This window comes from Peromyscus californicus, unplaced genomic scaffold (assembly GCF_007827085.1).
Source record: "Peromyscus californicus insignis strain IS unplaced genomic scaffold, ASM782708v3 Scaffold_23__1_contigs__length_62951481, whole genome shotgun sequence".
Taxonomy (NCBI): Eukaryota; Metazoa; Chordata; class Mammalia; order Rodentia; family Cricetidae; genus Peromyscus; species Peromyscus californicus.
In genome coordinates this window covers 8626319-8652723 of record NW_026294534.1, presented here as the reverse complement: position 1 = coordinate 8652723, position 26405 = coordinate 8626319, and the positions used below count along the sequence as shown (strand labels likewise).

Sequence of the window (26405 nt, the reverse complement as noted above, 5' to 3'; positions counted from 1 at the left end):
TCTGCCTGCTAGGCGCGGGGGTCCACACGGACCTCATGTTGGCTGTGCATCACCGTCGGATTTCTTCAGCGCGATCGGCAGGTGTCACTTCTCTTAGGTGCTGAAGCTGGGACCAGAGGAAATCTTTTCCTCTCATTCCTTTGGCTTGAATATAACCTTTTAAAATTTTAAGCGCGAGTCAGTCTCGCGGAAGCTGGCGGTTAAAACACAGAACAGTACTCACGACCCTCTCTTTGTCCCCGGTCCGAGGAGACCAGATCAGCGGGGATCAGGAGAACATAAACCGCTAAACCCCGAGTCCCTTCCGATCCCGCCTCAGAGTCGGACTCCGCCCCCTTACAGATCCGACCAAAGGGACGCGGAGTTTCACAGTAGGCGGAGTCGCACGGCCCCGCCCCGCGCGGAGCCCTAGCCAATGAAGATCGGGGGTCCGGCAGAGGAAGGCGCCCACCGCCCCGCCCCCGAGCTCTGCCAATGGACGGACGCGAGGCGGTGCACCCGAGCAGAGCGCGGACCGCAGCGCGCGGGGCTCCGGGGGCATCCGCCGCTCGGCTCCGTCTGCCGGCCTTGTCCGCCTGTCTTGTCCTCCTCCTGCGGCCGCGCTGCCGGGCCCTCGCGCCTTGGCGAGGTCGACAAGCAGCATGGCGGTGGAGGAAGAGGGGCTGCGGGTCTTCCAGAGCGTGAGGATCAAGATCGGTGAGGACCGCGGTGGCGTGAGCAGCTCCCCAGACCCCTGCTCCTGGTATCCGGCCCGGCTGGACCAGCTACTCGTGCTTCCCCGCCCAGACGGCCCGGTTCTCCGTGGCACTGCGGGGGAGGCGGGACCTGCATCAGGGGGGCGTCTGTTTGTGTGCGTGAGCGCGCGTGGCTGTCTGCGTGTGTCCGTGTGCGCAGGACCGTTCCCGGACCGCTCCGGGTCTCGGGTGCCTGAGTTTACATGCACGAGCACACGCGGTTCCGTCCGGGTGCTCCCACTTCAGGGATCAGGGCTCCTGATGTTAGTCTCCGGGTGTCCCCTTCACAGTTGTGCGCAGGAACTTCCTTCCCAAGGAGGGGGCGCCCCTTCACCCTTTCTGCTGTGCGGTGCTGCAGGCTTCGAGGCCGTGCGCGCGCGACTGTGTGTCTGCGCGCTGCAGGCGTGGTGATGGAGCTGCCAGCACCTCCCCCTCCTTTCATTGAGAACTGGCCGTGGGAGCTGTGGCCGGCAGGCCTGGCATTCAGGCTGCACTCGGCTGTTCCGGACTTTGGCAGCAACGCTGGGGGCAGGGAGTGAAGTAGAACTGGGGTGATCTGGAAAGGACTTCCTGATTTTTTTTTTAACCTGAAAAATTTGCTTTTCCCAGTTGCCTTTTTTTTTTTTTTTTTAAAATCTTGTGAGTGATGTGTGAGTCCACTTCCTAACAGTGGTTTACTGAAGTGACCGTTACACATCGAACCATTAACGCACTGGGCAAGGGCCAATTTTCTGGAAGGAATTCTGGGTCCTAGCGCGCTGTTCCTGTAGTCCTTCCCCTCTGAACTGCGTTCCACATACTGGCCTGTTCCCATGTGAAAAGGCCCCTAGTGGGTGGCAGCAGTCACAGTCTAGTGTCAGTTGTTGATGACATTCGATGCTGTCTGAAGAATGCCCGCTACGCGCAATCAGCGTGTTGCTTCCTGTCCGCTTTATTTTGATTTTGAATCATCGCCGAGACAGTTTGATCTTTGGTTCAGAAGCACTGCGGATACCATGTGGTGCCTGGGCTCCCAGAGGGCATGGGAGGGATTTCTCTTGCTTTTGTGCCTGGAATCGCTGTCAGTTTCAGTCTGAGGAATGGGGCTGCTTCTGTCCGCTGTGCGGCAAAGAGCCCTTGTGTGAGGGTGGCCAGCTTCAGTTTCCTTCAGTTGAGACCATCTCACCAAGTGAGTCCACCGGGCTCCAGGGGTGCTGAGCCCCTCTACTCGAGGAGAGCAAGGCGGGGGGTCTCGTTGTGGAATGCTGTTAGGGGAGAATCCAGGCCTTCAGGTCAGCAGGTAACAAGGGTCCAAGACCTTCCTGTTCTGGCCAGTGTGCCTAGCTCAGCTACTGTGCACAGGGAAGGGTTTCAGTTCTCATCAAACAAAGAGGATTTCTCTTCCAGGAGGACACAGGAAGACAAGAGGGAAGGAAAGGCTCTGATACCCAAGACTGCAGCCCAGCCTGTCTGCCAGTGTAGGGTCTTCGCTAGAGGAGCAGTGGTGGGGACAAGCCGCAAGGTCTCTCCTCTGTTGATACATTTTGAATAAGGGTGTGCTTGGAGCCTTCATTGCCTCTGATTACACAGGGGCTGGGCAACACTCACATGTTCAGGATGGCGGCAATGAGGTTGGGTAGAGATACCCAAGCTCCAACTGCCTGCCCCCTCCCTAAATGTGCTCTGTCTCCAAGAGGCTTGTCTTTCTCAAAGGTCCTTACCCATAGGGCTCGTCAAGAGGGGTGCCCGTGTGCCCTCTGGGTGGAGTATGCAGGGGAACACAGCTCTGCATATAGATCCTGCCTCCTGCGTCCGAGCACACGGGTGGGTGTGTTGTGTTAGCCCTTTGGAGCCCAGAAAACAGCTGTGGCAACTGGTTTGGGTTTGGTGTTGCGTAGCTGCCCTGCTTTTCTGATACCACTGGGGTCCCCAGGGAAATCCCATCAGACTAAATAGGACTCCTTGCAAGGTGGGAGGTATGCTGGGCTCCCCGTGTGCTGGGCTCCCTGTGTGCTGGGCTCCCTGTGTGCTGGGCTCCCTGTGTGCTGGGCTCCCTGTGTGCTGGGTTCCCTGTGTGCTGAGTGGGCTCCCCGTGTGCTGGGCTTCTGGGTTTCCTTTTGCAGTTCTTGGTCTGTGGTCAGTTCACTCTGTGATTAACATCTGCCTGAGTGTCAGTGGCTGTGACATTGTAGTTGACTTGAGGGCACCACGGTTGACCCGTCCTGCCCCTCCTGTTTCTCTGTCTCTGTCTCTCTCACTTTCACACACACACACACACACACACACACACACACACACACACACACACACACGTACGTCACTCCTCTGAGCCTTGTCTCCAGGTACTGTGGCTTCCAGCAAGCCTGCTGGTGCCTTCCAGGGTGACCTAGAGGAGCCTCTTTCTTGTCACAGCCATTTCCCCATCTGAATAAAGCGAGAGCCCATGTGGGCTGCATCTGGTGGGAGTGCACGAGCTGTGTTCTGTCCTAGTCAACACCCTCCCCCACCCAGAGAAGGAAAGAGAGACAGTTTCCCCTAAAATCACACAGATAAACACCATCACCACTGCTGTAAGAACGCAGGGAAGGGGTCAACGCTGTGAGGCTTGGCCTCTACTTGGTTTTAGAGCATAGGATAGTATTGGTTTCATCAGAAATGAATCTCTCTGTTCTTCCTCTTTCTCATTCTGTCTACCCTTTGCTTGTACAGAAGAAAAAGCCGCAAAAAAGTAAAGTATCTTAATTTAAAAAAAAGAGAGTATTTTTTAAATCGCGTCTTGAAGAATCTGTTGCTTCCCCGTTTAAAAGTTGCATGGTTGTTTGGATGTGTTCCTCTGTGCACTTAGAATCTTAAGTGTCGGTGGTGACAATTACTGCTTTGTTACAGCCATCTTCAGCCATCACATGTGACTGACCCACGCTTCCTTGAGGCGGCTGCATTGAGGAAGTGTGTAGCCCAGCTCTCTAGAGTCGATGCTGGCGGTGATTGGGCGGATAGCCTGGCCAGAGCTCATCTGCCCAGCTATTTTGGGCCCACTGTTCCCTGCGGTTGCGATATAGCTTTACTTCCCAGTCATGTTTTCCTTTTGCATAATATTTATTACTTGTTTTTGAGAGTGCTCTCTGGATAAAAATGATGAGTGTTATAGAAGTAATTATCATCTGTCGATTAATAAATAAAAATTCAAAATTCTGGCTTTGCATTCCCAGACCAAAAATGTTCTCTTGCGCTGTTATGGCTTTCTTCATTTTCTTTCTGCTGAGGTCTCTGTTGAGCTCCCCGGGTCCCCAGGAAGGCAGGCTCTGCTTCCTGAGTTCCCACTGGGCTCTTGGTGACTCCAGTCCGTCTGCCTGGATGTCACGGCAGCCACTGTGCATCCTCGCTGAGGCTCTGTGCTCTCGCTCTACAGTTAGAATGTGGTTATGGAGAAGCGCAGTGCCCAGCAGAGCATACAACAGTAGCTCCTCCCATCCCGCAGGATTGGGCTGCTGTGGACCAAGGCTGGTTTCTCACTTACAATTCTCCCCCTTGCCTCTCTGCTGACAACAAAATCTCACCAGAATCAGGCCGAATCAGTGAAAGGAGGATGAGCAGGAGTGCAGGATGGGGTCAAACAGGGGTGTGAGCCGGCCTGGCTGCTCAACCACGCGTCGGCAGCAGTTGACAAAGCCCCAGATTAAAGGCTGGAAGCTCAGTTAGCCCACTGAGCGAAGTTGCTCTCTCCACTGGCCACAGCATGTTGACACCAGGGTTGCTGTGGGTCACACAGCAGGCCATGGACCTGCAGGGGGCGGTTATGCTTTACGGGTTAACACAGTTGTCATGGGCCGGCCAAGGCTGGATTCAGAGAGAAGAGGTGTTTTGTGAGTCATGGCAATAGCCTTTGTGATACAGTAGCTTCTGGGCCCGAGTTTAAGAAGATGCCGTGTGGGCCAAATGTGGTCCTTGGCATGGGAGATTTTAGATTCTCTTGAGCTCTCTCATGCTAAAATTAACTTGGGTATTCCATTAACCGAGCTCAGCTCAGCTGGCTGGGCTATTTTTAGCTGCCCAGGACTAATGTGCAGATCTAGGCTGTACCTGTGGAAGCTTGGAAAGCTCAGGGTCGGACTGCTTCGTCTGCTGATCCAGGTGCTGCCTGCTGGCATGCTGGGTTGGCCATGCCTATGGTGGGCAGAGAAACGCAGATCTCAAGTGAGGGGTTTGTTTGTGCACATTATTGTCTCATTAATTTTTTGTTTGTTTGGTTTTTTTTGAGACGGTTTCTCTGTGTGGTTTTGGAGCCTGTCCTGGATCTCGCTCTGTAGCCCACGCTGGCCTTGAACTCACAGAGATCCGCCTGGCTCTGCCTCCCGAGTGCTAGGACTAAAGGCGTGCGCCACCACCACCCGGCTGTCTCATTGATTTTAAAGATTGCCGGGCGGTGGTGGCACCCTTCCGGCGTCCCTCTCTGCCTCGGATATTGTGAGGGAGGCACCGCTGGCTGTGCATACAACTTTGGGCACAGATGATTTGGCCCGGAGCTTCCGACTTGGTGAATAGGTGGGCCTCCCTGTAGGGCAGAAAGCATGTGTAGGTAGGTCGTGTCAACACTCAGATATATGACTTGTAGGTGTTGGTTGGCTTCTCGAAGGCACAAGGTCCGTGAGTGATGGATAGTTAAGCATGTTGGCCTGGGAGGAACCTCATGGGTCACAGCTGGTCTTCTGTGGGTGCCTGTCAAGGTATGCTGGTCTATCCTGTCAAGGTCTGCACCAGGTGCAGAAGAGGAGCCGCCTGCATAGCTGGACTGTTCCTGCTCTGACCAGATGGTGATCTTGTACAGAAGTGCCTTCTGCACAGCCCCATAGCCCACAGTTCAATGAACCAATAACAGAAAAGTGAAGTAAATGCTAGCTGAAAGGGTGATCGAATCATGGAGCATCCACAGAGGGACAAGGGACGCTGTCTCTGGGCCATTGTGCACTGCATGAGACCGGGACTGTTTCCTTGGGTTCTGCTCTGGGCTTTCCCTTACCGTGAAGAGGCTACAAGGAACGACCCCACAGCAGTCAAGCTCCTCTCAGGGCTAAGATGGTCAGTCAGACTTCTCTTTGGTTTCTTGTGAAGAAAAGAATTCACTTTCATATCTGAAAGCGGTTCAGGTCAGTGGTTCGTTCGGCTTGCCAAAGCCAGGCTTTCTTCTCCAGGTGGGTTTTCCTGGCGCGAAGCAGCAACTCTACAGCTGGAGAGGGTGAACCTAGGTTCTGAGTCAACTCTTGGGGTCTGCTTCCATGCTGGGCCATGCTCACCTTGGCACTGCCGAGCAGCACCAGTGCCAACCACTGCTCCTAGAGCTGGTAGAGGAGCTGAGGACACACTGATACCTGTGGAGGATGGTTACGGTCCCGACAGGTATTTCTCACTTTTCATCCAGGACTCGGAGAAGCAAGGTGGCCTCCCACTAAGTTGTTCTGTGACGTGTCTGCTTCTCAGGGCCCAGAAGTCTTCATGATTGGCAAGGATGGTCCTTGTGGACTTGTCCTCCAGATGGGAATGACCAGCCTCTGAATGAGTGCCCTTCCTTCTCAGTACATTTTAAAAGCAGTCCCCCTTCGTGGGACTAGTCCATGGAGCACAGCTCTGACCAGCGCTGGGGTCACCAGGCAGCGTGGAATAGAGAGAGCTGAGAAGTCAGTGTCCGGGGTGACCATTCGCAAACCCTGTCCCAGCTCAGCGACATCTTGTCGGGTGAAACCTTCAGACCAGCATTACAAAACATGGCAGCGTGGAGATGCTGCTCTCGTCTCAACCTTGGCTTCCAGGGTACTTGATCTCTCTCTTTTACATACTCCTCTCAGGAGGGGTGAGATTCACTCTCTCCTGCCGGAGAGTCACTGCCTCGTGCCAGGAAAACCCACCTGGAGAAGAAAGCATGGCTTTGGCAAGCAGAAAGTGGGTTCAGTTTCAGTGTGGGGACGTATCTCAGTCCTAAGACCCTGAGCCTCTGGGCATCTGCTTTGTTTTGACTCTGGCTAACTTGGGATTTTCCAAGGCTGGGGTCAGACTGGGGCACGGGGCTATTAGCATATCCAGGAACATGAGGCACTTCCGGAAAATTCATCTGTGTGCAAGCCCCAAAGGCCCTGGCCAGCCTGCACTCTTGTCTAGAGTCTGGGATGAGTGCTGTGATGGGGCTGGGTTTCCCATGGCCTTTGGGGTGAGGGCTGAGCGGGGGAATTCCAGACCCACAGATACACAGATGGCATGCTTAGCCTTCCTGGGAAGCCTTGCTGGCCTGAGGCCCTTGATGTAGGCAGGCTGCTGCAGGAGGGAATTCTGGGAAAGCTCATCCACCACAGAGCCTAGAGAGGACACTACCTCTTGTCCTAGTGGCTGATCTCCAAGACTCGGCTGCTGGACTTAGAGTTTGTGCCAGATTTTCATCTGTGCAGCTGCCTCAGCCGGCTCCCTGAAGAGAGGATGCATTTCTGCCACCCAGTCCTTGAGCCTGGCCCTAGACTGGGCACAGGAAGAAGGAAGCAGGCTGCCGGCCTCAAGCCCAAAGGGGCACTGAAGATAATTCCTGAGTGTCAAGGCTATCTCTCAGTAGTGGTCATGAGAGCCGTAAAGTTGTTGACCTAAGAACACACAATAGGGTATTTCCTCCACCGTGGAAAGCTGAGTTCTAAGGGCTGGAACTGTGCCCTACGCTTGTCTGGACCGCTGGGGGTCTGACGCTGGCCACCACTGGTGCTTCCTGAGGCGTGAGGTAGGGAGAGAGAACTGACCTGCACCCATGAGGCAGTATTCAGGTTAAGTCAAGGGCCATTCTCTTTTTTATGAGGTGTCCACTTGTGATATGGTTAGGAGCTTATTTACACATGCACACACACACACACACACACACGCGCGCGTGTGTCTGTCTATGTCTGTGTCTGTGTATACACACTGGGGCCACTGGCAGGGCAGAGCTTCATGCCCCAGCATGCACAGTGTAGCAATTGTGGTGAGGGTTGGGGTTCTACACTTTCCAGGATTCGTAACAACAGGAACGGGTCACTCCTGGCATCGTGAGATTTGCGAAGTTTAAATTAGTCCAGATTTTCACAAAGTCCTATACTTCTCCTGTCACCTGCATATGGGCGGGGCTTTGTCACCTGGGGTCTAGGAACCCCTCAGACAACTTACCTCCTGCTACTATGACTTTGGTACTAGGGTGCGCCTGCCCTTCCATTCCCACGTCACCGTAAGATCTTTTCCCACAATTGTTTTGGATTTTTAATGTATTTTATATTTGCGTAACACACTCATGTTCTTAGGCCCGCAGTTTAGAGTTCTTCTCCTGGCATTTCTTCTGTTTGTTTCTGACCTGTTTCCCCAGGCAGGAGCCAAGGCCCAGTCTCCTAAGCTGTGTTCTCAGGAAGCCATAATGATTCCCAGGTGAGGATAGAACAAACTGAATGAATCCTTATCTTTGGGAAGGAAGCCATGGGCAGGTGTGGGAGCTTGACTTCAGTAGGTAAGATGTGACCAGGGACCCCAGGCAGGTACGGGCCATAGACTGTTGATGAGAAGCATGAAACAGATGCTTGCAGATCACTGTTTGGACAGTAATTTGGGGAGGGTTCATGGGCAGTTTTTACCTGCAGGTTGTTTCGGGCAGAGTTGGTACAAAGCCCTATGCCAGGTGGACTTTTGCCAGAGGGTGAATGAAGCTCTGCCGGGATGATGCCCAGCCTCTTTGAGCTGTGCTGGCTGCACAGCCCTCCGGCTATTCCTGGGATGCAGTTCCAGTTCCCTTGAGGAGTCCTGGAGGCCACATCTGAGACATTAGTGTGGCTGCCCAGCTCCCCAGCTGGTCCCATCCGTCTGGAATCTGTGACATTCCTTTTGCTGTTCATCACTTCCTGCCTTCGGCGGCGGCGGCGGCGGCGGCACTGCGTTTAGTGTTTAGAGGGAGAGTTTCTGAGTATTGGAACCCAAGAATGTGTTTATGCATGGCCTGAGTGGAAAGCAAGGGTCACATGGAAAGAAAAAGAAAAGTTTTTCCCTGTTTTTGCCGAGTGTCTTGATTTCGAATCTTGTTTCATGAAGTAGATTTCATGACGCCTGCCGGGAAACTTGGTCTCCTTTGCTGTTCCCTTGCTGAGCCCCAGGATGTGATTTTCTCCAGGGGGCTAGAGGGACCGGGTCAGGAGGGGTTGGCAGGCAAAGAGGTCCCATGGGGGTCTTCTGCCCCGAGTCAAACACACTTGCTTACTCCTTGTGATTGTCATTCTTATCATCAATAGTGTAGTTCATCCCCCAGCCTCAGCTCCCACTCCATGGAGGCCATCCACCTCAGGGCTGGCTACACCATCTCTGTAGCCACACTGCACCTCGTGGTGGTGTGGACATAAGAACGGTCAGCTGCAGATGTGTTGCCGCTGGGTGAGGGGCTGGAAGCTGATGGTGCGGGCAGGGTCTTGAGGCAGATCAGCTGCACTAGTTTGGAATATGATGGGTAGGACTGGAGTTGTAACTCTGTATGTTTGGATTCTGGTGTGTTTCAGAGGGGCTGCCTGCCTGGGGAATGCAGGGTAGGTGTTACCCAGGGGCTGCTACTCAGGGGCTGCACACAGGTACCATGTTTTGGGGTGCGTCTACTCCTTCCTAAGATGCCTTCTCAGTTCCCTGGTCCTTGTCATCAGAGCAAGGAGAGAGTGATAGGACAGCCCTTTTTCCAGAGTGGACATTGAAGAGAGGACTCAGAGGGAGGCCAAGTGTGTGTGTGGGGTGTTTACCCACCACTCCACAGCTCCCCAGAGTTTTGAGTGAGAGTAGTAGGAAATATTAGATAGAAGGATTTAGAGTGTGGAGATAAACAGAAAATACAGGATAGCCTCAAGACGGCCTGAAACCTATTCCAATGGGCCCCGACTGTCTCTGCCCTAGGGTATTTATAGAAATGCCAAGGGGTGGAGCAAAAGACCTCCTCCAGCACAGCCAAGTGCAGACCATCTCAGACACCTGCACTCAGGCCCGTGGTCCAATCATCCTCTCTATGCAGACCTGCTGGGTAAAGCCACTAAGAACTTGAAAATGGGCTCCCACACAAGTGGGCCCGGGAGAAGGTTTACCCGGGACCTTGGCCTCCCTGGTCATGAGCTGATGTAGAGGTAGGACCCCATCATTCCCCCCTTGCTGGCTCTAAGGGACCTTGTTACCCCCAGATTTGCTACACATGACTGAGAAAGCTATGGTTTCTGTCAGGTCAGACTGAAACCCGGGAGGAGAGGCTGTGTGGTGTCCTGTTTATGCGTGGTCTTCAGCACCTGCCACCTTCCCGAACTGAGAGCAGGTCAGCCCAGTGCACAGCAGAATCGATGCTGCCCCTCTGCCTGAGTCTGCCATCTCAGAGTCTGGAAGGAAGCGTGTGCAGAGGGCATTTCTCTCTGATGCAGAGGTTTTATCAGGCCATTTTGTGTCTCTCCCCGCCGCCCCAACCAAGGGTCATTTGGTGATAGCTGGGTTGTTTGTTACATGATGGATGCAAGCCATGGGCATCCATGGGGCATGGGGTGCTGAGGTGGAGCCCTTGTTCGATGACATTCTTGAGTGGCATGGTGGGAGGAAGGGTGGCTATGGGGATATCTTGAACACTTGTGGACACTGAGAGTGTGTCAGACTCAGGTCCCCTCTTCTCTTCAGGAAATAGAATATCACATTACTGTCAGTCATATTTTGGGAGCAGGGAGCAAAGGTCTCTTTGTCCATCTGCTGGAGGAAAGACTCCAGAGCTGTGTACTGTGTGACTGCTGCGTCACAGTCTTGGGTGCGGATCCAGGGGGTAGAAGCACTTGCAGTTCACTGGCTGGGCGACTGTCACATGTTACGTGAATTTTCTGTGCCATGGTTTCATGTGCAATGAGAATGATAATGGCCCCTTCCTAGTAGTGTCGAGGATTGGATAGCGTGTGAAGTGCCAGTTCCGTGTGGGCACAGAATAAGTCGAGCCTGATGTGGTCATCGCTCCCTTCTGGCTTTTTTATCTCACCCAGGAGCGATGTGGGGGTTGGTGAGCCAAAGGCTGGGCTGTGTGTGACCAGCAGAAAAACCTCATATGACTACGGAGTTTGCCTGATGAGTAGGCACCACGGGTGGAGTTGGGCTGGGAGGGTAGGAATTTGTGGGACCCCTGTAAACCAGAGCCCATGCTATCTGCCATGCCAAGGCTGTGTGCTGCATTAACTGACAGTGTTCAGATGCCTTCCAGAGTGTGCTCCGGTCTACCATGAAATGCTAACCATATTGTGGCCCCGTGCCTATGTAGAGTCTTTATACCATGTCTGCTGTGGGGTGGCAGCACCAGGGTGTGGAGTTGTACATCAAGGCTACCTTCCCAGAAGCTGCGACTGGGCTCCCTGCCACTGGTGATAAACAGTTGGTACGGGATACCGAACCTTGAATGAAGCACTTGAGTGTGGTTGCAGGTAGCCCGAAGCCACTCAGCATAGTTGTTGGCTCTGTGCTATTTCCCGGACTGTCTGGTGGCCATCTCCGCTACACAGGCCACCATGACAGCGGATGCAATGTGCCGTGGCAAGAGTGTTGAATGTCCCTGAAGGCCTGTGCATCAGAGGCTTCATCTCCAGGTTGATGCTGTGGGAGGAAAGATCTTTGGGCAGTGGGGCACGGAGGATGCTGCAGTCCTGGGCCCCTTCTTGTCCATTCTTGGTTATGAGGTAAGCTGCTTTACTTTCTCCACACTATCCATCCATGGTGTGCTAACCCTCGCCTAGAGTGCAACCTCCCGTGGCAGGAGCCTCCAGGGCGGAGTGAAAGCCGACCTCTCTTTAAGGTGGTGAACACAGGGGATATATCTCCAGTTTATTTTGCAGAATTTAGGAGGGCGTCCACATGGGGTCCAGCTTAGAGCAGACCCTGCGTAGCGTATAGCCCACGTGTGGACGGGCAAGGTCAGGTTCAGTGCTTGGGTCCCAGTGTTTTTCTCCGAGGTTCTTGCTTGCTTTCTGTTAAGATGTGTTCATTTGCTCGCACCCAGCAAAGCTGACTGGGATGGCTCCACCAGGATGCCCAGGAACTCTCCTCCACAGTGGCACAAAGGCAACAGGTACCTCGCTGCTCACAGGCAGGAACACAGTGCCCTCCCCACCTACAGCGAGGGCCTCAGGGCATCTGAAGGGACTCTGGATTGCTAGACCTTGGCTCTGTGCACCATGAGGCAGCCTGTCCCTGGAACTAGTCCTGCTCAGGCCTGAAGCTGCCCACGAGGGCTGGGTGACCTGCTGGTAACATTTCAACTCCAGAAATACCAGGGATCTCCCTGGCTTCCTTCTCATAACTCTTCTGGGGCACACTGGGCCACTTCATTGTTGATGTGTTTGGAAGCAGAGCCTCTGAGAAGTCAACACTGGAGGAGTGTGGGAGGCAGGTCAGTCCCGTGTGGTTTTAAAGGCCACAAGAATCAGCTCTTATGTTTTTCGGAGTGAAATAAGGTCTGGGTTCATTGCCTTCTTAGCAAGCAAATGGCTAGTTTTTAATGGGTGGAGCTCACGCAGCCTGTCAGAGCTGGGAAATGCTGACTGTCCTGGCCCCCTCTCCTTACCCTCAAATGCGTAAGACCCATATGTCCCGTAGCTCTTTCCAAGATAGTTTTGGACGCCAGTCTAATAAAGGAAACATCAGGAAATCCAGAATAGAAAGTTAGCACACGGCCAGAGGAAGTTCATTTTAAGCCCTACAGATAAGTTAGTGGTCTGACACTCTAACAGTACCACACCAGTCAACTCGCTGAAGACAAGAGGTGTCTCCTTCACTCAGGGAACTGGGGGTCAGTGTCCACTGGGAACCTGGGAAAGCGGGGTAGGGGTTTGTGGTGTTTAATGAGCTAGTGAATGTCTGACATCATCTATTTCACAAGCTGGGTCTGGGTGTCGCGTTAGGCTTCTCTTATTGTCAGGAGGCACTCGGTCACTGGGAAGGAACTCAGCAGTGGTCCACATTGTTTATGAACCTTTCTTTTCTTTATGAGCAGCAGCTTGCAGGGAAGCATGGCTGGCATGCTTGCCTCCCAGTGTGTCTGTCTGTCTCTGGTGCCCATGCAGGAGCCCTCCAACCCTGGGGCTCCGTGCACAGGTGTCCATGCTCCTTGGAAGCAGAGTGAACAGCCTTGCAGGAGAACACAAAGCAGGAAAGCAGCCTGTGGTCATGGAGGTGTGTTGGTTCAGGATGAGTGGTCAGGAATCATTCATACTCTGATTCCTGCCTGCTAGATAGTAGGGCCCTATACCCTGTCAGGCTTCCCTTCCATCGTAATGGGTCAGCTGTTACCATGGCCTGGCCACTCTGTGGTCTTAAGGCTTCATGGCATCCTCGTGCACCCTCCAGTCCTCCTGTCTTACCCTGGGCACTCTCCATCCCTCATTTCTTTGGAGTAAGAGGAGGGATCCACCCTATCCGTGCAATATCTACAAAGGACATGCTGTTCTGAGTTGCACTTGGAATCACCCTCAAATGACTCAGTGGTCCTCTAGAAACATATTTGTCAGTTCTAGCTTGTCCCAGATGCTACAAGTAAGGTATTTGGAGAAGCTGCGTAGTTAGAGGTTATTTGGGACAGAAGGCAATGTGCCTGTAGCTGAGAGTACTGAGCATTGGTGTGGCACTCTGAGAGACTGGATGTCCTGTGGGTGGGAGGTGGCATTTCCTCTGTGAAGGCATCAGCCAGTACAATTCAGTTTGTGGTCCAGCTGTGGCTGGCATCGGCAGGTGCTGTTCTGATGGTTCCTGCAGCCCTGACGATGGTGGCGTCAGTATGCATGGTGGAGACATACTCTTGGCTTGTTGGTATAACTACATGTACAGGTCCAGGTCTACACTAGAATCTCATCCTGCTGTTCATGTGGGTTCGGGGTTCTCTGGGTAATCCCTTACCCTCCAGCCAGCGTAAGACCAATGTGAATGTGTGTTGAGTTCAAGTGGTGATGCTCCTGTACAGACCCTCGCATGGCCGAGGAACCACTGTGAGCCCCACCTGTGTGGTCTGGGAACTGGGACACCTGGAGCCTGTGGCGACTCAGCCTCGCTGCTGTAGCTCAAAGTAGCCAGACAGTGTGTCACGGGGTAAGTGTGACTGCATGTCTGTGGAGCCTTATTTATGGACACTGACATTTGGGCTGCACATAATTGTCGTATGCTCTGAGATATCTTCTTGATAAAGTTATTTGGAAATCTAAAAGCCATGTCTGGAGAGATGGCTCAGTCAAAAAATTGCCTGCCATGCAAGCATGGAGGCGAGTTCAGATCCCTAGCGCCTGGGTAAAATCTAGGCACAGGAGAGTGAGCAACCTTGGAACACTCCTCCTCAGTGGGACATCTCTACCAAATCCCTCTCCTCCTGGCGCAGGGAACTCCATGGAAGAGGAGGGGGGAAGACTGTAAGAACCATGAGGATAGAGGACATCAAGGAAACAAGACCGTCTAGACACACCAGGACCCACACGCATATGAACTCACAGAGACTGTGGCAGCAGCATGTACAGGGCCCTCACAGGCTAAACCAGATGGGGTCCCAGTGCTGAGAGGGCATGGAGACATAGGCCCTCACCCTTAACCCAGAAACTATCTCCAATTGCTAATCGCCCACAAAGGAAAAATTAGTTTTCTCCGACGGATATATTCAATATATATTTGTATTCACTGGGTATACAAACCACACTTCAGGGCAGGCTCATGCCCAGCAGATGGCCAACACAAAACGAACTCAGTGGTATTTTTGGTGGTGGTGGCGGTGGTGGCGGTGGTGGTGGTGATGGTGTGTGTGTGTCTGACAATGCTTTGTCTGGACACTTCCTTTTCTACCTTACAGATCTTTTGCTTCTCATTTTATCATTATCTCATTATCATTTCCAATTTTGTTTTTATAGGTTTTCTGTGTGTGAGAATGTATGTGTCTCATTGTATATGTTTCTTGTGCTTTTTCTTTGGCTCTTTTTTTTCTATTTGCTTCTTTCTTACGTCTTATTCTGGTTTGTTTTTATTTTATTATTACTTTAGATGCCTGTTTGTATTTTAATGAGAGAGAGAAAAAAGGTATGGATTTGGGTGGACGGGGAGGTGTGGAGGATCTGGGAGGAGTTTTGGAAGGGGAAACTATAATCAGAATATATTGTATGAAAAAATATATTGTGTAATCAATAAAAAGTAAATAAAATAAAGTAAAACCCAGGCATAGTAGGAAACAGCTGTAATCCAGTGCTGGGTGAAGGGGGCGGGTAGGAAAGGAGGACCTCTGGGGCTCACTGGTTCCTCAGTCTGGTAGAATTGATGGGCTCCAGGTTCAGTGAGAGACCCTGTCTCAAAAAATAAAGGAGAGCTGGGTGGTGGTGGTGTACGCCTTTAATCCCAGCACTCAGGGAGGCAGAGCCAGGCGGGTGTCTGTGAGTTCAAGGCCAGCCTGGGCTACAGAGTGAGTTCCAGGAAAGATGCAAAGCTACACAGAGAAACCCTGCCTCGAAAACCCCCAAAAACAAACAAACAAATAAATAAAAATAAATAAATAAAAATAAAATAAAAAATAAAGGAGAGAGGACAGAGGGAAACACTAATGTTGACCTCAGTTCTCTACATGCATGCACATACATGTTTACGCATACCCATCCATCTGCATATATGTCCACCCACATGAATGTGTACCCTCCATACACATATACAAGCCAAGAAAAATATAAAAAGCCATTTTTATCTTGCATCGGCAAACAGAATAACTGATTTGGGGCTTTAATCCATCTTGCTGACCCCGAGCATTGGTGTCTCGATACAGAGCAGCGGGCAGCCTGAGAGCAGGGGTCCAGGCCGCTAAGCTGCTCAGTCACCAGATTCTCCAGGTTCTCTGCCACTGGTTTCCCTTTTTTTACGTTAGATTCTGACCATTTCTTTTCCTTGACACACTAAGTTTTCTGTTTACAGAAGGAATGTTTCTCCTCAGTCCACATTCAGACCACAGCTAAGTGAGGCTGCTCAGCGTCTTGTGAGCATGAGAGGGTCTGGCTTGTGCCTTGTACCCTGCCCTGACCTAGGGCTTGGCTGCGTCAGAGCCTAAACTTTTTGAGGGAAAGTTCCATGCCCCTGTCCTTATAAGCTCTGGGAGCTGGTTGCCCTTAGGGAAAGCAAAACTTGGAGAATCAGGGATTAGGGAAAGGCAGAGCCTGCTTCTGGGGACCCGACAACTCTCTGAAGTGTTTGGGTTGGAATTCTCGCTGCAGAAGTTTGCGAGCCAGAAGCACAAAGACTCTGGGGCCGGGAGGAGGTGAGGCTGGAGAGGGGGCGTCCCTGGCGGAAGCCCTTTGCCACCGGGCTGGGAGCTCCTGCCATCCTGGATGAGCTTCCTACCACGTGGCGGGTGTGTGCAGCCAGCACCCACTTCTTTGCTTTCACCTTTTAGGGGTGCATCACATGGTACTAATTTATTTATTTTTTCTCCACGAGACCAGTGTGCTTAGCAGTGCTCTGCTTGTGGGATACGGGTGGTTGTGAGCTAAAGTGATTGCACAACAGGCCCAGACCTTCCCGGAGAGGACTACTGTTCCTCTTTAGTGCCCGAGTGAGCTGGTGCCCCTCCCTGTGCAGGCCAGCGCTGGACACGCACTCCCGGCTTGGCCTCTCCTCCGCTTGCTTTGTGCCGCTCACGGTGCAGGCTCTGTGGATGCTCACAGTTCGGAAGGCTTCCGGCAGATGCGGGCGTGTCCCTGTGAGGAGGCCGTGGCAGGACTTCTTCAGTCCAGTGAGGAGCCTCAGGGACGACTCAAGGCCCCTTGCCTAGTATCAGAACTACTGGGGACCCCCCCCAAACAGCCCCAATGCACAGTCCACTCCCCCAAGTCCCCCAGGTTGGGCTGGGACTGGCTGAGAGCTTCTGGGGACCTGATGTAGGATCAGCCGCGAAGGGGAAGCAGAGGAAGGTGGCAGAGGGTGTGTCTCTTCTCTTTCCTCAAGTCTCTACCCTGAACTCTCCCCAAATCCTGTACTGCTCATGTCATTTGTGGGTTCCTGGCAACTGTTGCTCCAGGTCAGCGGTTCTCAGCCTTCCTAATGCTGCGAACCCTTTAGTACCGTTCCTCTTGTTGTGGTGACCCCCCCCCGAAGCATAATATTGTGTTCATTGCTACTTCGTAGCTGTAATTTTGCTACCGTTGGGAATAGTGATGCAAATATTTTTGGAGACAGAGGTTTGTTGAGGGGGGACATGACCCACAGGTTGAGAACCATTGGTCCAGGTCTTTGTATGCGTGTATGGAGCGGTGATGAGTGAGGTTGTATGATCACTGTAGACAGTTTGGGGGGAAATCCAGAAAAGCAAAGTTAAAACGTGTGTAGCTGTGCTTCCACACTGGGGTGCCTTGTGTGTAGGAACCCCCAAACGTGCTTTCTTCTGGAGGGCTGGGCTTTGTGGGTGTCTGAGACCTGGAGCATGTTCACTGGGTGGTGTGAGCTCTATGGGGGGCTGTCTTGCATAGTTTCAAGTAGACCCCATACAAAATTCTCAGCCTGTGTTGAGGGGAGACCCTCTTATCTAAAAGCTCTCTAGCCCTATGGCCTAGCCACACGTTGCCTGTGTGCATGGCCAGCCCTAAAAGCCATAGTTGGAAGGTCTGAAGGCCCTATTACTGTTCAGACGAGGACCTGCAAGTTTTGTTGGGTGGGCAAAGGATGAGCAAGACGTTGTTTTCAGGGATTCAGGTTTTGCTTTGACATACTGGCTATGGGTTATAAGAGCTGTTTGGGTCATCAACCTAGTTCCTTGTGTCTCCCCATACCCGTAAAAAGGCGAAATAGGAGTTCCTAAGCCAGCCACGTGTCTGGTTTTTTGTGTTTTTTGTTTTTGTTTGTTTTTTTCTTTCGAGACAGGGTTTCTCTGTGTAGCTTTGCGCCTTTCCTGGAACTCACTCTGTAGCTCACACTGGCCTCGAACTCACAGAGATCCTCCTGCCTCTGCCTTTCGAGTGCTGGGATTACAGGCATGCACCACCACCATCACCACCACCACCTGGCTGTGTGTCTGTTGGTTTTGTTGTGTTATTCTCTGCCTAAGATGATAAGCATGAGAAGTGTGGACTGAACTTGAGTTTGGAGACCTCTCTTGATGCTGATGTCTCTCTGATCCTGGGTCAGCAGGTGGGTAAGGGCCGTGTGCCAGCGGATGCTAACCCTTGGCTCCAGTACTAGGGTGTTGTTGGCAGGAGGGATGCACAGCCTGTGCCTGTCTGGCAAACTCCTTTTTTGGAACTCTGCTGGCTGCGGTGGGAAAGTGGATGGGACAAGGTTGTTCATTTCACATGTGCAGTATGTCCCTGGAGACTGAAGCAAGCAACCAGAATTGATCCATTTTACTGGTAGGGAAACTGAGGCTTGAAGCAGCTCCCATCTGTCCTTAGGGCTGTCTTCCATCTTGGGATGAATGTCCTACAGCGAATACAGGCCTCTGTTTCTGAGGACCCAGGGCCATGTGGTCAACTGTAATGTGCACCCTTCTCTGGTGGCCGCTGGAGATCCAGCCTGTCTACTGAAGCCTGTTAACTGCTACTGGCTTATGCTGGCTCTGGCTTCTTCTGTCATAGCCTTTGTACCTTCTGAGCTGACTGGGTACCATGGGAGGTGATGGGAGAGGAGACAGGTACTGTTTTAACTAGGGTCTAGAGTCTGCTTGAGGAGTATATAACAAAATGTCAAGGAAACTGTTCAGAGTCTCACACTGGGTGTGGGGAAAGAGGAGGTGAGAGCAGGCATGTGCCACACTCTCCTCCAGCAGGCTGGCGGGTAGGAAGATCAGACTCCAAAGCTTGTGTAGCAGGCAAGATGCAGGAAAAACCCTTCTCCACCAGGAAGCCGTTGATAGAGTACCGTGTCTGGCTCCAGGGTGGCGCGAGCCCAGGCTTAACCAGGGCGTTGTCTTCTCGCACACATTGACTTCTCTACCTTCTGCCTTTCTCTCTGCCTGGGCTTGGTGGAATTTGGGGTCCCTAGTCAGGCTCTGGAGCCCAGCGAGGTCATTTGTGAGATACGATAGTGGAAGTCAGTACCGGGGATTTCCTGTGAGTACAGTTGATTTTAATTCATGGAAGATTGAGGTCAGCTGTTGGCTGGATAGTAAAAGACAGTCTCCACCAACTAGAGGCTCCGGTTCTGGGAGCTAAAAATAGAACTGGTGTGGGGTGGGGGGGGGGGGAGGGGGAAGAACCATTTAGAAGAGGATTAAACTGAAGATGAAACTCCAGGGAGCAAAATTCAGGGTGAAATGGTTCTGTCGGCACAGAGCTGGAGAAAAATGGCCGCCCACGGGGTGCGGAGCCTCTTAAAGACACGCCTCTAATCAGGCTGTGTGTAGTTAGGTAGGAACGATTACTTAGACTTGCAGTAAAGTGAAGACACTTGGAATTTTGGTTATTAGCTCTGGTTAAACTTTAAAGAAGAGAAATTGTGGGGATGCTTTTGAAGAAAGGTTTTATTATATGTATGTCGGTGCACTGTGTGAGTGCATTGCCCTTGGAGGCCAGAAGGAAGTATCAGATCCCCAGGAACTGGAGTTGCAGATGGTTGTTAATTACATCGTGGATGCTGGGCATCAGCCTGGTCCTCTGGAAGAGCCAGCATTCTTGATGGTTGCGCCATCATGTTGCCAGCCCCGTTCTTTGGGCTAGCACCTGTTCTGATGGGAAGTTGGGCTTTGGAACCAGAAGTCATGAAAGGTGACATGGTTCCTAGGAACTAGGTAGACTTTGCATTCCGCAAACTGTCTTGGGATGCACGTGTGGTCAGTTTTTCCCGTTGGTCACAGGGGTCAGGCTTTCTGATGGGCAGGAAGTGATGCAGGAAGTGATGATCGCAGTGGGTTCAGAGCCAAGGTGGTGCCTAAGGAGGCATTTTAATTCCCCAAGAGAATGGAGTGGGTTTGATAAGTGGGGTGGCTTTATTACCCACTCACCTGAAAAGGAATTGCATTCTGGCTCACACTGTAGAAAACGTAAGTTCTATACGATTAAAGGTGATTTGTGGAAAAAATGAAATAACACAGAGTGTCCTGATAGCCCCAGGACCATGGGAAAGTTCATGACCAGGAGAACAAACCAGAAAGCAGAACCGTGACTCAGGAACCTACCAGCTGAGAATAAAAAAAAATATATGAAAAAAAAAGTACCTCTACTGAGCACAGTCTTTTCTCTTGTTATTCCATGGACAGTACTCACTTACAAAGCATGTACGTGGCTATTACAAGTCACCTAGAGAGATTTAAAATACAGATGAAGATGCTACATGTAACTACTTGCCATTTTCTATAAGGGCCTTGAACATCCGTCTCTGGGGCATACTGGGACTGGTCTCCACAGATGCTAAGAGTGCTGCATATAAGCCTTTACATGTCTATATGGCAAGATGTTAATGGCTGCAGATTGCTTTTTTTTTGTTTTGTTTTGTTTTTGTTTTTGTTTTGAGACAGGATTTCTCTGTGTAGCTTTGTGTCTTTCCTGGAACTCACTCTGTAGCCCAGGCTGGCCTCGAACTCACAGAGATCCGCCTGACTCTGCCTCCCGAGTGCTGGGATTAAAGGCGTGCAGATTGAAGTAGACCCTGACCCCCAGTGGCTTCTACAGAGCGACACCAAAGCTCAAGGGAACACAAAATGCAAACTTGATGCTGTCGTCTTGCCCACCCAGCACTTCTGGAAACAAGCAGGGAGCTGTAGTTACAGCAGGGAACCACGGGCTTTCTCTACTCAGATCGATACCGTTTGAGGGCTCAAGGTAGTGAGTGTGTGAACTCTGCCCCAGGGCTCCACTGTATCTGTGTGTGGGCTCCTGTGTGCCTAGCCTGTACGGTGATGTGTGTGTGTAAGGGTTTTGGAGGTCAGTTAGTGATAGCCCTCCACAGGACTGGCAGGTGTGTGGTCACAGCAGCCTCCAGCATGGACATGAGGCAGGAGCTGCTGGAGAGATGAACAGAGCAGTTAGGGTAAAAGCCTAGTGATAGCTTTTTCAATATGGTAGAAGGGTGGGGAGCTACTTCAGTGTTGTGGGATAAAACTTCACTAAAAGTAGGCTGTGCATGGTGGCACACACCTTTAATTCAAGCACCGGGGAGGCAGAGGCAGGCGGATCTCTCTAAACTCAAGGCTAGCCTGGTCTACATAGCAAGTTCCAGGCCAGCCAACGATACATAGTGAGAGCCTGTCTCAAAACAAACAAACAAACAAAAACAACTTTAGTAAAAGTTCAGAGCGCCTCCCCGTTCCTAAATGTATTCGCTTCTTGTATGGTGGTGTGTTCAGAGAGAAGGGGACACAGGGGTCCACACCATGTGACTTGCTTGGCCATCTAGGTGGAGGGAGCAGAGCAGATTCCCTACTGAGGCCCATGTGATACATACATACATATCTATAGAATATATGTATTATATAATAACGTATTTTATTAAAACATATAAAGTTTTAAAATATAGGAAAATGGTTTTTGAAAGATTTAATTTTGGACACGCACAACATCTTCTGGGCTGCTGCTGCAGGAGCAAATGTGAATCCTGCCCAGTGGGTCTGTGGTAGTGTGGGTTCCCTGTCAGGAGACTGGACTGTGTGTAGTTCTTTCTTGCGCTTGTGCCAAGGCCTGTGGCATCTGGGTTTCCAGCAGCAGTGGGTTTCCTTGCTCGACCCAGCCATCAGGACGGCAGAGAGTGGGCGCAGGCAGCATACCCAGAGTGATTACAGAGTAGGACCTGTCCCAGTTCTCTGCCCCTTGTGGAGAACCACAAATCCAAGCTTGAGCCAGCCCCGCCCCGCCTGGGTTCTTGGTGATGGTCTTAGAGTAGAAGGAAACAGTAAAATTAGACTTTGGTTTTCTTTCCTTATTCATTGCCTGGGGCAAGATTGCTGGTGAACAGAGATCGGATTTCACATGTGTGTGTGTGTTCCGCTTGGATGGTCCTCAGCCCGTGTGCCCCAATGTCAGAAACCCCACCCAAACAGTGCGTCTGACTGGAGCGGCAATCACAGAGCCCACGTGGGTTTGCTGTAGGTCCTCTGCATACATGCTGTGGTTGTTTAGCTTGGGGTGTCTGTGAGACTCATAACGGTGGGAGTGGGGGTGTCTCTGACTCTGTTGCCCATGCCTGGGCCCTTTTTCCTCCTACTGGGTTGCCTTGTCCTGCCTTGATATGAGGGTTTGTGCCTAGTCTTATTGCATCTTGTTATGCCGTGTTCAGTTGATATCCTCGAGGGGCTTGCTCTTTTCTGAAGAGAAATGGAGGAGCAATGGATATGGGGGAGAGGGGAGGATACAGTTGGGATGCATTGTATGAGAGAAGAAAAAAAAAACAAAACCAAACCAGTGGCTCTTACAGAAGAGTGGCTGTGAGTGCTCCCTGTGGCTTCAGCTTCCTAGATAGACCATAAAGTTTCCTCTCTGCTGCAGTTAGCACCCATGCATGTAAGTCCTCATCCTGCCGCAGAACCCCAGGTGATAGCTCTGCGCACCACCCAGAACTCACAGGCTGCTTTAGGCTTTCCTGAGACCTGGGGATTCGAGAATAGTCCCAGTGAGAACTCAGGGGGTTCCAGCTGCAAAGACACCTGGACCTGTCATCCTCGGTCACCGCTGGACTCCCTTGGTCAGTCATATGAGTTGGTGATAAAAGACTGAGCCCAGCAGCACGGAGGCAGCTGCCAGTGAGGAGCCCTGTGCCCGGGAGTTCTCAGGAGCCTGGCTTTCAGGCTGCTGGATGAAGCGAAGCCCCATGAGGGGAGCCGTGCTTGCAGGTCCAGCTCCATCTTAGGGACAATGAATCCTGGGCAGTGCTAGCCCCGACATGTTTCCCAGAGGCCATGTCGTATCAGAGGAGAAGGTGAGAAAACACTTCCTCGTCTGTCTCAGAGCTGGCACTGGGACCAGAGTCTACCAAGGCAGAACTGTGCAGAAAAGCAAGCTCTGGCTCCAACTCACTTCTTGTTTCCCCCTTAGACTGGCTGTGGTGACAAGCTCACAGTTTCTTGTCAGCCCTTAAAGGACATGTGTTAAAGAGGCCCTGTAGAAGTAAATTAATGTTCTGAATATTCTTTAGAAATAATACACCAAAGTTTTGAATGATTTTGAATGAAGTGTTTATTATAGAAAACAGTTTATTAGAGGAAACAGAAGCCATGAACTGTTCTACTATGGAGACCCCCTCCAAGGGACAGAAGGGGCAGGACCATGGAGGAGCCTGACCCTGGACTGATCTCCAGTCCTCTAGAGAGGGATGGTCTGGGGCTGGTATAGGGCATTGCTAGCATGTTCAAAGCCCCATGTTAACCCCAAGCATTACGCAGACCAAGTGTGGTGGCTCCTGCCTGTAATCTGTGCTCTGGGAGGTAAAGGCAGGAGCATCAGGAACAAGGTCATCCCCAGCTGTAGATCCAGTTGCAAGCAGCCTGGGATACATGAGACCCTATCTCAATAAAAGCAGGATGGGGAGCTGGGGAGACGAAACACTTGGCACACAAGCACGAGGACCCAGCTTCAATCCCCAGAGCCACATACAAGGTTGAGCACAGTGGCTTGTGCTTGTAATTCCAGCTTTGGGGAGGCAGAGACAAGCAGATCCCCAGGGACCACCAGTCAGCCACCCTAGCCCTGATCAGGGAGCCCCAGGTCCCAGTGATGGCTTCTGAGGAGCAACACATGCTGAGACTGACCTTCAGCCTCCACAGGCATGCCACGTGTGTGTGCACACATACACACACCACACATGGAGTGGGGAGGTCTGAGTAGGGAGGTTAAACCAGAGTTACGATGTGTGCAAGTCTTCTGACTCTTCTCGGTGTCTCCTTTATTCTAACAAGTTAAAAAGAGATCATGCTTAGGGCTGTGAATCTAAGCATGGTCCTTCTAATGCAGGTGACCATGCATAAATGTGGCAGTTTTCCTTAAGAGTGTTAAAAAAATAATTTTGGAAACTTGAAACTGTCTTTTAGCCAAATGACGTTTGCTTGTGTGTGAACATGGAGGAGAGGCTGAGCTGTGCGCGTGGAGGCTGCAGCGGGCTGCCGTAGGGCCTTGGTGGCACAGTGACATTGTGCTGTTTCGATCTGCTTCCTGACACTAGGCACGGGGTGGGGAGGCTGGTCGGTTATGACACTGGTGTCCTTGCTGGAGCTCAGCTAGCACGTCTCCAAGGACTGATCTGTTGACCGAACCAGAGGACTGCCTTGCTCAGGTAGCGGCAGCAGGCTACGGGACAGTCTAAGTTCATTCACGACTTTGACCCTTCAGCAGTCACCACTTGGCTCTGGAGAGGTTCAAGCGTGTGTTTGGTCAGAAATGCTCGGTCTCAGGAAGTGATGTGAGAGGTACAGCTGCTCTGTGCGGGCGCTGTGAGGGCTGAGTCAAAGGTGACAGTGGCAGTTTGCTGAGGGAACTCAGAGACCAAGGCGGTTCTGGTTCTAGTGGATGCCCAGTGAAGCCTGCTGGAGGAGAGGGCTTACACACAGGGCCACAGGGTGGCTGGAGGTATCAGCAAGAGGGAAGGGTATGTCCAGAAGTGGCTGCAGATGGGAGTGTGTGCAGGAACGTCAGGGGAAAAAAAATCTGCATCAGCCCGGGCACAGGTGGCCGTGCACCAGTTGGGGTTTCCATGGTGGCTGGGATAGAGCTTGACTGGAGGCAGCAGAGAGAGCCTTTGCCTGCCTTTCAGGAAGGAGAGGAGACGTCTCGAGGGTGACAAGCCCTCCTGTAAGTCAGTGCGCTATACACATGCTAGGAGAATGGGAGTGAGCAGAGGACCTGAGGTGTGGGTTTATTGGGTGCAACAATTCTTCCTGTTTAGGGACCAGGTTATTCTGGGTGGGGATGACTACATAGAAGTAAAGGAGAGTCTCATCTAGGAGATGGGGTGCAGGCTGGGAGCTGAATATTGGGCATTAAGCCACGTCAGGGGTCTGGCAAGAAGTAGATGACACTGAGTGGGAAGAATAGTTCATAGATGTCATCTGAGGCAGGAGGATGGCCCAGATCTGGCATCCTGTAGTGCCAGGAGAAAAAAATGACTAGGGCACAGGCATGAGATAGGGCAGTCATTCTCAGGCAGGAAGTCTGGATGCTCAGGAAGCTTGTCCAGGGGTCTGGCACTTGTCGGGTGTCTGTGATATCTGATGCGCACACTTGTCAGCCTTTTCTCTGTGGAGGACTTTAATATACATTGAGTGAAAGAGTAGCTTGAGTTAGCTCACAGGAACAAAGAACATTTTTTAAAATTGTCATTTGAGACGGAGTCATGCTGTGTATTCCAGGCTGCCTTTGACTTTATGATCCTCCTGTCTTAGCCTTCTAAGTAGCTAAAGATCACAGGCAAATGCCACAGCATCTGGCTAGATCATGGTTTTGTTTTATTTTTGTTTTTTACTGTAATAGCTCTTCCCACTGACTTGGAGTGCAGTGGATGCGGTAACATACCTTGCTGCGTGGAGAGATGTACAGGACTGGGGCCAGTCTACACTGGCCCCAGCTAAACCTCAGGAACTGTAGCGTCGGAAAGAAACTCAGAGTGGTGGTTCGGATGAGAATGGCCCCATAGGCTCATATATCTGAACACTTGGTCTCCAGTTGGTGGAACTGTTTGGGAAGGATTAGGAGGTGTGGCCTTGTTGGAGGAGGTGTGTCACTGCGGGTGGGATTTGAAGTTTCAAAAGACTCACACCATTCCCAGTGTCTCCCTCTGCTTCCTACTTGATCACTCTGTGAGCTCTTGGCTGCTGCTCCAGGACCGTGTCTCTCTGCTGCCTACTTGATCACTCTGTGAGCTCTTGGCTGCTGCTCCAGGACCGTGTCTCTCTGCTGCCTACTTGATCACTCGGTGAGCTCTTGGCTGCTGCTCCAGGACCGTGTCTCTCTGCTGCCTGCTGCTGTGCTCCCTGCCATGGTGATCATGGACTCCAGCCCTCCAAGGCTGCAAACCCCAATAAACTCTTTCTTCTGAAAGTTGCTTTGGTCATGGTGTCTTCTCACAGCAACAGAAGAATAACTAAGACACTTAGTTGGCTGATGACCAGCCACGTCACTTACAGGTGGGAAAACTATGGCCCTGAGAGGCCGGACAACTCACTCCACGTCCCCTGGATTTGTGGGCGAATGCCTTACTTCTGGGCCACAGCCACAACTGTGCTCCCCAGGCTTGTGAGAACGTTTGACCACAGTGCTTTCTCTTAAGTGTACTCTTGGTCCTGTGCTGTGGTGACTGTGATGCCAGTGAGTTGAAGCCCTAGACAGGCTGTGACATGACAGAGCCTGGAAACACAGTACTGTTATAGAAGTTGGGTACAAACCCCACATATTTGTCCATTGGTGTGACGTGTCCACAGCATTGGTAAATCCACAGAAACAACGTAGAAGCGTGGATTTCATCTTGAGGTCGAGGGTGACTCTGGTGGCAGTGAGTTGCTTGCTTAGGTGATGAGCAGCCTTTACAGTGATGTTGTGCTGCTCTGTGACACACTCAGTGCCTCCAAGGTGCAAACTTTAAAAGGGAGAATTGTGTGGTATGTGAATTACATCTCAGTAAAATGTAAGTGCAAAAAAAAAAAAAAAATCTCAAATTAACTACTGTCTTAGTTAGGTGACTATTGCTGTGAGGAAACACCATGACCAGAAGCAGCTTGGGGAGGAAAGGGTTTATTTCACTCACATTTCCTTA

General features: G+C 51.6%; 1 protein-coding gene across 2 annotated transcripts in view; it reads left to right on the top strand.

The window, feature by feature from the left end:
* Positions 1-460: 460 nt before the first annotated feature.
* Positions 461-26405, top strand: part of Rasa3 (RAS p21 protein activator 3) — a 103384-nt gene continuing 77439 nt past the window's right edge. Inside the window, exon 1 of one of the 2 annotated variants that reach the window (XM_052751723.1) lies at positions 461-696. In XM_052751723.1, the coding sequence (XP_052607683.1) occupies positions 642-696 (55 nt within the window). In that variant the 5' untranslated portion in view covers positions 461-641. Of the gene's footprint in view, positions 697-1784; positions 1903-26405 lie in introns of those variants that run through there. The other variant, XM_052751722.1, reaches the window with a different exon arrangement.